This window comes from Littorina saxatilis, linkage group LG8 (assembly GCF_037325665.1).
Source record: "Littorina saxatilis isolate snail1 linkage group LG8, US_GU_Lsax_2.0, whole genome shotgun sequence".
Lineage (NCBI taxonomy): Eukaryota > Metazoa > Mollusca > Gastropoda > Littorinimorpha > Littorinidae > Littorina > Littorina saxatilis.
The window spans coordinates 17,365,928-17,375,927 of record NC_090252.1 but is presented as its reverse complement, the minus strand read 5'-3'; the positions used below and the strand labels follow the sequence as shown (position 1 = coordinate 17,375,927).

The following is a 10,000-nucleotide window of genomic DNA, read 5'->3' as shown; positions in this document are numbered from 1 at the left end:
GCTTTCCTCGTGTATTTTTTATGTTCATTTATGTATTGTACACTTGGCAATAAATTATCTATCTATCTATCTATCTTTATAAATTTTTACTTTTTTTTACAATTTTCAGATATTTAATGACCAAAGTCATTTATTAATTTTTAAGCCACCAAGCTGAAATGCAATACCGAAGTCCGGGCTTTGTCGAAGATTACTTGACCAAAATTTCAACCAATTTGGTTGAAAAATGAGGGCGTGACAGTGCCGCCTCAACTTTCACGAAAAGCCGGATATGACGTCATGAAAGACATTTATCAAAAAAATGAAAAAAACGTTCGGGGATTTCATACCCAGGAACTCTCATGTCAAATTTCATAAAGATCGGTCCAGTAGTTTAGTCTGAATCGCTCTACACACACACACACAGACAGACACACACACGCACGCACATACACCACGACCCTCGTCTCGATTCCCCCTCTACGTTAAAACATTTAGTCAAAACTTGACTAAATGTAAAAAGTGGTCCATATTAGGGGCCCTTCCCCCTACTGAATTCACTTTGTCCATCTGTCTGTGTGTATATCTGTATGTATATGTATAGGTTACAACACGAGTGGTTTTTTATATGGCTTGTATTTCAGTCAAGACCCAGCAGATGAATATCATCGGGAGACACGAGCCTCTGGCGAGTGGCTCTCGATTGATATTCCCGCTGGGTCTTGACTGAAATACAAGCCATATAAAAAACCACGAGTGTTGTAATCTGTATATCCCATTCTACCATCAAACACAAAGTGTAGACTACTAGCGGCACTGTTGCGATCTGTGCAGGGTAAAACAGTGTTGCCAGCGAGACTTAGCCCTTTCGCAACCTTAAACTAAGTGACCGTCGCTGAAAAAATAAAACGAATGAGTGCATCGATAAGTACGCGGTAACACTACTTTCAGACCATTTAAAAGCTTTAAGTAAAGGTTCATAAGTTGCAAGAAAGTAATGAAGTCGTATAGAAATTAATTTAGTTGAAGCGCACAATTCTTTTGTTTTGCGTTTCAGGTCGGCAGAACGGGCGAAACGGGTTTGGGACCCATTTGGCTTACTCGATTCAGAATCGATTCCACGTTGTTTTTCTCGAACGTGTGTAATTAGGCTTATTGACAGAGAAGCAAATTTTAGGGAACAAATATGTAGGTTTAGATTTAATCATTTGCTCCCTATTTGAAATGTATCTACGTGATAAACTGTTTTGCGAGTGTGTTTGCATGGATGAACTTAAACTGGTATGGGTGTGAGGAAAACGCGACCGACACGTCTGTCACCGCCGATTGATTGCATTTTGAAGGAATATGACTGGATTACGGAAAAATACACACATGTTAAGTTCTTGGATACCTTCATCGCCAATGTGGACTTACTGCAGAGCCAGGCAAAAGAGTAGACTTGCTCGCAAAACACGTGAAACAGGCGATGTTTGATAGCGAAGCCCAACCGTGCCAGGTAAAGGACGTTTCTCGGTCTCGCTGCGCATGTCACCAGTGACAGTGTTGTTGCTTTGAGTTTGACTAACAAACTCGAAACTGTCATTTAAAACATGAACCAAATGTGTATTGATTGTGTGATTAGTCTATGTGACAGGGCTTCTATTATCTGTGCTCCCTAGCTTCTGTCAGTTCCCACACCGACACTGCCAGAGAAACTGAAGACGCACACCAAAACACACCACTGACAGATTCTCAAAAGTCGTCTGCTAACGATGCAAGGGAGGGTACTCGTGTTTTTGTTTTGGTTCGCTAGCATCTGGTTATCTTGTAAGTTGAATGTTCGTTTTTTTCGACCTGCATTGCTTTCATAATGAAAGAAACGTTTGCTTATTGCATCTCATACATCAGATCAGTTCTGAGATTCATTTTTGCGTGCAACTGATATGGTTTTCTGAGCCGTGCAATACGATTTTGGAACTTCATACAAATGTGTCACATTGTTCGGCGCGAGGTCAAAGGTCGGGAGGAAAGTAGTTCTTTGCCCAAATCGGAATCTGCACTATCATATATTTTTTGGAGTCCATGATGTATTTATTGAGCTATAAAAATACAACATATATACCCATACTGAAGTAACAGAGACAAAGAAGGGAGGTCATGGGATATGGAACAATATTTTGATACAATGATACTAAATCTTAAGTGCTATTTATATTTATACCCCAGCCCAATGAAGTTGGAGGGGGTATACTGGATTCACAATCTCTGTTTGTCCGTCTGTCTGTGTGTATGTCTGAACGTAAATGGAACAATATTTTGATACAATGATACTAAATCTTAAGTGAAATTGATATTTATACCCCCGCCCAATGAATACAAACTCAACAAGTAATACGTTTCATACATTGAACATGTCTTCTTTATTGTTCTCAACTCAAAATTGAAATTAAATGTTCAAAGACAACAATTATTTATAATCTTCAAAAATGTAATGATTCTTCTTGAGTATTCCCAACTCAAAATTCTAATTACAGGTATTAAAGGGACACATAGAACTTTTTGATTTTTCATCTTTGCCATGCTATGTGGCTAGGTCACCAAAATGGATCGAAAGGCATGGCAAAGAGGGAAAATGGAAGCTACTTTTTGGCCCTTTATTAAAGACGAAAGGCACAACAAATACTTTTCACAAATGAAACTTTATCTTTTATTTTTATGAACTAAAAATTCAAGTGGAGAGGGGATAAGAGACGTGAGGAGATGGCCGGGGCTATAAAGTTCTTGCACGCGAGACCATATACTTTGTGTGTGTGTGTGTGTGGGGGGGGAGTATTTTGTTTATCAACTCTCTCTCTCTCTCTCCCTCTCTCTCTCTCTCTCTCTCTCTCTCTCTCCCTCTCTCTCTTTCGCTCTCTTTATGAATAACCACATATGTATGCTCTTCATGCCTCATCTTCATCATCATCATCATCATCATCATCATCGTCATCTTTATCATCACGTGCTGAAGTTTTCTGACTTTTTAACTTTTTAATTTTTAATTTTTCAATTTTATCATTGTGTGTCTGTGCGTCCCAAGGACAGATTGTAAGAAAAGGCGTAGCCTTAAATCTTAATCCTTGTTAAATAAAGTTCAATTCAATTCAAATTTCTCTCTCTCTCTCTCTCTCTCTCTCTCTCTCTCTCTCTCTCTCTCTCTCTCTCTCTCTCTCTCTCTCTCTTGCTAAGTTTAATGAAGTACTTTTTCTTGAAGACATGCGTTCTGCACCGTTTAGTGAGATATATAACAAGACCAATCCTGATGACGCTTTAAAAACATGGTATTCTACATTTCGCGAAGTTTTAGATAAACATGCACCTAAAAGGTCAAGAAGAATTAAGTATTCATATCGGCCAGGGTGGATCACTCCTGAAATTATAGAAGCCCAACATTACCGAGATTATCTATGCCGGATCGACCGCCAATCTGAAGAGTACAAAACACAGAAAGCAAAATGTCAGTATATGACTCGACAGTCAAAAAAGCAGTTCTTCGAAGACATTCTTAAGAAAGGCAAGAGTTCCAAGGAAACATGGAAAGCCATTAATCTTTTAACTAATAAATGTGTAAAGACCACATCATGGAACGAAAACGATATTTCGCCAGATGAAATTAATAATCACTTCTGTTCAGTTGCAAGTAAAGTAATAAAAACTGACAAATCCGATGAAAACAATTTACACATTTTGCGCAAGTACTGTGACACCAAAATTAAATACGAGGCACAAGTTATACCTTTTTTGTCAGTCTCCAAAGTATATAATTCTCTAACTCACTTGAAAGAAAGTAGCACAAAGGGAACTGATGAAATAGACAGCAAAATTCTTAGATTATCAGCCCCACATATAGCGGAATCTCTAACGTATATTTACAATCTCTGTATTGAAAAAAGTGTTTATCCCAAAGCTTTCAAGGAAGCTAAAGTGATCCCCCTCTTTAAGGCAGGTGATAAAACAGATCCCTCAAATTTTAGACCGATTTCCGTTTTACCAGTATTGTCAAAACTACTGGAAAAACATGTCAATGACCATATTATGATATACTTTACATCAAACAATTTGTTTCATGAAACTCAGTCTGGTTTTAGACCTAAACACTCGTGCCATACGGCACTGACAGAACTGGTGGACTCTTGGTTATCAAAAATCAACTCTAATAAGTTATGTGGAGCACTGTTTATGGACTTTGCAAAGGCATTTGATGTTATTGATCACGCCCTCCTTTTGCGGAAACTTTCCGTTTATAGACTACCACAGCCCACACAGACTTTTATAGCCTCTTTTTTGTCGGGAAGAACACAAAAAGTTACCTTTAACAGTTCGAGCTCTGAAGCAATGCCAATTTTATATGGGGTCCCACAAGGCTCGGTCCTCGGACCTTTATTATTTTCTGTCTACATCAATGACTTACCATTACACATATCCTCTGGACAGTGTGATATGCTAGCTGATGATACTACTATTCATACCTCAGGTGATGATATTACTTCGGTAGTCGACACGCTTCAGAAGTGTGTCGATGATGCTGTAGAATGGACGCATTTAAACCACATGTCTCTCAATCCAGAAAAAACAAAGTATATGCTAATTACTACGCGTCAAAAACGACAAGTCATGTCGGAACCAAATAAGTGCATTTCTGTTGATAGTCAGCTGATAAACGAGGTTAGTGAACACAAAATTTTGGGTGTAACTATTGACAACAATCTAACATGGGGCCCTCATGTAAGTAACTTATGTAAATCTACAGCACAAAAAGTTCATCAGTCTGCAAAGATTAAACATTTTCTAAATTTTGATGCGCGCAGAACATTTTTTCAAGCGCATGTGCAGTCTGGAATAGACTATGCATCAACCCTTTGGGATTCTGCAAGTGATGCAGCTTTAAGACCCCTAAAATCTTTGCACAGACGCGGAGTAAAAGTTGTTCTGCTGAAAAACAGCACCCTCTCTAATCATGACTACAAAAAAGCTGAAATTCTTCCACTTTCATCCAGACTAGCGTTTAACAAGGCAAGGTTTATGCATAAAATAGTTCTTGGACGTGTACCAGACTATTTAACTAAAAGAATATTATTAACTGAGACTTCATCAAGCCGCACGAAGAAACTAAATGTTCCCCTCCCTAGAATTGACTTGTATAAAACTAGTCTGGCATATTCAGGTCCATTTCTGTGGAATGGTTTACCAGTCTCTCTCAGACAGCCACTTTCTGTTGCCAGTTTTAGAAGACATACTTTTTTGTATATGCTTTCATCGTCGTGTGGCACTTAATGCCTCGATCAGGTACTGCTGTTTGATAAGTACATGAAGATCTACTTGTATAATCATTTCATTTCAGTTAAGTTTTTTTTTTTTTTAATGATTATGTGTACAATGTGTACATGTGTGTGTGTGTGTGTGTGTGTGTGTGTGTGTGTGTGTGTGTGTGTGTGTGTGTGTGCGTGCGTGCGTGTGTGTGTGTGTGTGTGTGTGTGTGTGTGTGTGTGTGTATGTGTGTGTGCGTGTGTCTGTGTGCGTGTGTGTCTGTATGTGCATGTATGTCTGTGTGTGTCTGTGTGCATGTGACCGTGTGTGTCAAAGTGTGTGTTTTAATGTATACCATTACCAATGACCATGTATGCTATGAACATTTTTTTTTTCCTCTTTGTCTGATTTAATAACCATGTTTTTATGTTTTTGCTTTGCTTCTTCTTCTGCTTTAATATTATGCACTGGTTAGTTAATTCCCTCTTGGGCGAGGGCTGGATGAAAAAAGATCTTTGCTGTATCTACTCCATTACCCTCGAAAAATAAAGTTGGTTCGTTCGTTCGTTCGTTCTATCTCTCTCTCTCTATGTCTGTCTATCTCTCTCTCTCTCTCTCTATCTCTCTCTCTCTATGTCTGTCTATCTCTCTCTCCGGCTCTCTCTCTCTCTCTGTCTGTGAATATTTTTGTCATCCTAAATGTTGGGGGGGGGGGGGGGGGGGGGCAAAAAGACATGTTTGCCCCCAAACCCCCCCCACCCCAGGACCAGCTGTCCCCCCCCCCCCCCCCCCGTTTTCGACGCCAGTGCACTGAGTACATACGCACACACACACCACACATACACACACATGAAAGCTAAATTTATTAGAACATCTCTGTTTTCAGTTACACTTTTTTTTTATCACAAAGCAACCACCAGACTTTTTTATATGAATTATTCAAACGGTTTGATAAAGTGTCAATTGATATGAATTAATCTCCCTCACCCCCTACACCTAAAAAAAAAGGGAGTGGAGAGACGGATCAACTCAAACACACACAAACACGCATTATGAAGCTGTCTCGGACACAGAAAAAAACACCCCAAAAACCCACGAAGACACAAAGTATACATATTGCTCCATATCTGACAACATTTCACGGGTGAAGCAAGTTTACCTTTAGTAGAGTTTCAGAACAATCATGTAAATTCGTAAGCTTTCAGAACAATCACGTTTGAGGGCTTACATGATTACGATGAAATAAATAGTAGAGTTTCAGAACAATCATGTAAATTAGTAAGCTTTCAGAACAATCACGTATGAGGGCTTACATGATTACGATGAAATAAATAGTAGACTTTCAGAACAATCACGCGTAACACACGTACACGGTTATTATCATTTGTCTTAATTAACTACTTCATACCATTCCTTTTGGCTTATGAGTACAACAGTACGTTTATTTCGAAAAAACACATGTATAAGCTGTTCTGAATAATCAACTACCACACTGAAACAATGTGTAGGTCTGACTAAAGTTAATGAAAATACGTTTAAACAAGTCGCGTAAGGCGAAATTACTACATTTAGTCAAGCTTTGGAACTCATAGAATGAAACTGAACGCACTGCATGTTTTCACAATGACCGTAGTCCGCCGCTTGTGCTTAACGGAGTGAAACTGACGAGCCTGTTGAGCGCGGTAGTGGTTTCGCTGAGCTGCATAGCACGCTTTTCTTAACCTCTCTTCGTTTTAACTTTCTGAGCGTGTTTTTAATCCAAACATATCATATCTATATGTTTTTGGAATCAGGAACTGACAAGGAATAAGATCAAATTGTGTTTAAATCGAGTGCGCTAACAGATTTAAGCGCATCGCCATTAGCCAATCAACTGGTTCACATCAGTCATGTGACACCAGTACTTACTGACAAATTTGTGTATATTGGCACAACATAATATTAAAAATGTTTCAAGGATCTGAACGTATCTCTGTTGACGTTAGTATTTTGCAGAATGGGTATTTCGTTTGACAAAATTGTGCCTATGATTGTTAAGAAGCTATAACGTGTTATTGATCACTCAAAAGTTTGAGAATGGCTTCATAGCAATACGCTACTTAACCTAATGATTTGAAGCAACAACGGAAGTGTATTTCCAGTGCCAAAAACCGTTTGGTCACAGTTTGCTATTTTTTTACAGGCTAGGAGGAACAATCACTATGTGGACACTTTGCAGGCTGAACATGATTCTCCTTCTGATCTTCCTCAACCTCGTCGTGTGCTTTGCAGTAACACCTACAACGTGTGTAGCACCTGCGTGTGTCGAGGGAGAGCCAACATTTGTGACCTGTTATTTCAACAGATACATTAATGCAACGAAACATGAGATCCTTGTCAAACATCGTCCTGTCGGGTCAAGCAAAACGGTCCGAGGTAAGTTTTTAAGCAATTGACTACAATGAAACTGGATGTAGTGCTTTTCTCCGATACTTCGCAAAGTTTGAAACACTCATTTCATTGGACTGTTTCAGGTAATTATTAAGGTCGGGTCCTGCGTATTGAGTAAATGTTATCAACTGATAATAACACTGTTAGAAAAATGCAATATAAGAGCAGAGAGAGAGAGAGAGAGAGAGAGAGAGACAGACAGACAGACAGACAGACAGAGACAGAGAGGCAGAGACAGAGAGAGATAACAAGAGAGAGAAATAGAGAGAGAGACAGAGAAAGAGAGAAGGAAAGGGAGACAAATGGAGAGAGAGAGAGAGAGAGAGAGAGAGAGAGAGAGAGAGAGAGAGAGAGAGAGAGAGAGAGAGAGAGAGAGAGAGAGAGAGAGAGAGAGAGAGAGAGAGAGAGAGAGAGAGAGAGAGAGAGAGAGAGAGAGAGAGAGAGAGAGAGGGGGGGTGGCAAATCATTAATTTGAAAGGTTAATTCAGAAGACTGGCTACTTGGACGACTGAGTTTCCTACCACGTGTAATCGTCCGCATAGAACGCCACAATCTTTGTGTTTTTGAGGCGATACATGACTTAATTCTTGGTTTGACCAGTGTACTGTTAACCAGCTGCAAACTTCAAGATTTAATTCTTAGTGTGCCACAATCATGCAGTCGTTCGATAGTTTTGCTTTGTTTATACTCAGGTAATGTTGTCCTTCTCTGCTACTGGTTGTTGGATTCCGGGAAAATCACATGCACACCTCAGGAAGGTTACCACCTCAACGGCAGTGTCAGTGACCGCTTGACTGTATTGATACCTTCCGCCACCAAAGACTCGGAAGGACAGTATGCATGTCACATCGTCCCTCCTGAAGATACAGATGTGCATGAATGTGAACTCACTGTGCAAGGTAAGAGATGTGAATGAGTTAGCGTGGTCAGGTAGTACCTGACCGTGTCGATCTGACCATCCCAGTGATGCTGTATTCGTTCTGGCAAAGTTTCGTCTGTGTCACTCACATCACTAAATTGGTAATAGCTATCGAAGTCTTCTTCCGTCACTGCAGTTGCATCGCGGATCTGCTGGCTCGGGCTTTTCGTACTATCTGTCCCCTCCCTCTCCTCCTCACATGGTGTTATCACAATGTCATTGCACGTACCGGAGGGTAGATCGTGCTTAGACTGTGGGGAGGGGCTTTCAAAAACACCACTGTCGTCCATTGTCATTCTAGACGCTTGTTGACCGTTGTCTTGTTTGTTTACAATGTGTTCATGGACCTGTGCGTTCCGCTGTTGTTTGGCGAGTGCACGATGCGCGTCTCGTTTGAGTTCACACGGAGACTTTTTTTTTCGATAGCGTGTTGTGACACTCACCGATCTTTGTTCGTGTTTCTCCCCTTGCTGTGGCTGTCCCATGACGTTAGCTGACATTTTTTTGTCAGTTAAGGCTGCCATCACCGACTCTAATGCCACCGGTACAAACATCATGAGCGCAATTTCAAGCCTTGATTTGATGAAACAGCAAATGATTGCGAGAGCTCAAGTTTTTGCTGTTCACTGGTATTCAGGGACAGATTACTCAGAGAGAGAGAGAGAGAGAGAGAGAGAGAGAGAGAGAGAGAGAGAGAGAGAGAGAGAGAGAGAGAGAGAGAGAGAGAGAGAGAGAGAGAGAGAGAGTGAGAGAGAGAGAGAGAATAAATCGTTTTGTTGCCTAAATAAATACAAAAAACAAGGTATATTTGTGGAAAGTTAAATTGACGTAACTCAATATTCACTAAACGAAAAATATACACACCATATCAGCTACGGATGTTGCTTTACTACTTGTATTTGACTTGTATAATATAACGTTTTGTGAACTAACCTTTGTTATTTTGCTGTTGTTGTGATTTTGACTTTGGAACATTAGCAGTCTATATTTCAATTGTATAATTTCAATTATTTCCTATTGTGATTCAGAACGGCAAGGACATCCATCGAGTACACTAATTCCAAGTACAGATTCAACACCAGCAAATGATTGCAATGCAGGTACACTACAGAAACATGGACAGGTCATTCAATCCTATGCCATATTCAACAAACAGATTAATTTGACTCAAATGCATGTCTGTACTGTGGTACCTACAACACGGGCAACCCAACAATTACATTCACAAAAGCAAGGTTCCCGCGACGAAAACAGCTTACAGCTATTTTTTGTAATGTTATACATTATTGGATAGAACTTTTTTACATTTGCATACAAAACAGTCAGTTTTGTTCAACCATCTTGTCTAACTATGACGTTATGAACGGTGTACAGGGTGACCCAACAAATGCAAACCTCAAAAAT

General features: G+C 39.8%; 1 protein-coding gene and 1 long non-coding RNA gene across 2 annotated transcripts in view; both read left to right on the top strand.

Moving 5' to 3' along the window:
* The window catches only part of LOC138972959 (uncharacterized), a 281,386-nt gene that overhangs the window by 34,490 nt on the left and 236,896 nt on the right, over window positions 1-10,000 (top strand). The gene's annotated exons all lie outside the window — the stretch shown is intronic.
* Window positions 1-10,000, top strand: part of LOC138972947 (uncharacterized) — a 19,650-nt gene that overhangs the window by 5,434 nt on the left and 4,216 nt on the right. Inside the window, exons 2-4 of the mRNA XM_070345608.1 lie at window positions 7,430-7,662; window positions 8,370-8,576; window positions 9,625-9,696. Coding sequence (XP_070201709.1) covers window positions 7,449-7,662; window positions 8,370-8,576; window positions 9,625-9,696 — 493 coding nt within the window. The 5' untranslated portion in view covers window positions 7,430-7,448. The remainder of the gene's footprint in view (window positions 1-7,429; window positions 7,663-8,369; window positions 8,577-9,624; window positions 9,697-10,000) is intronic.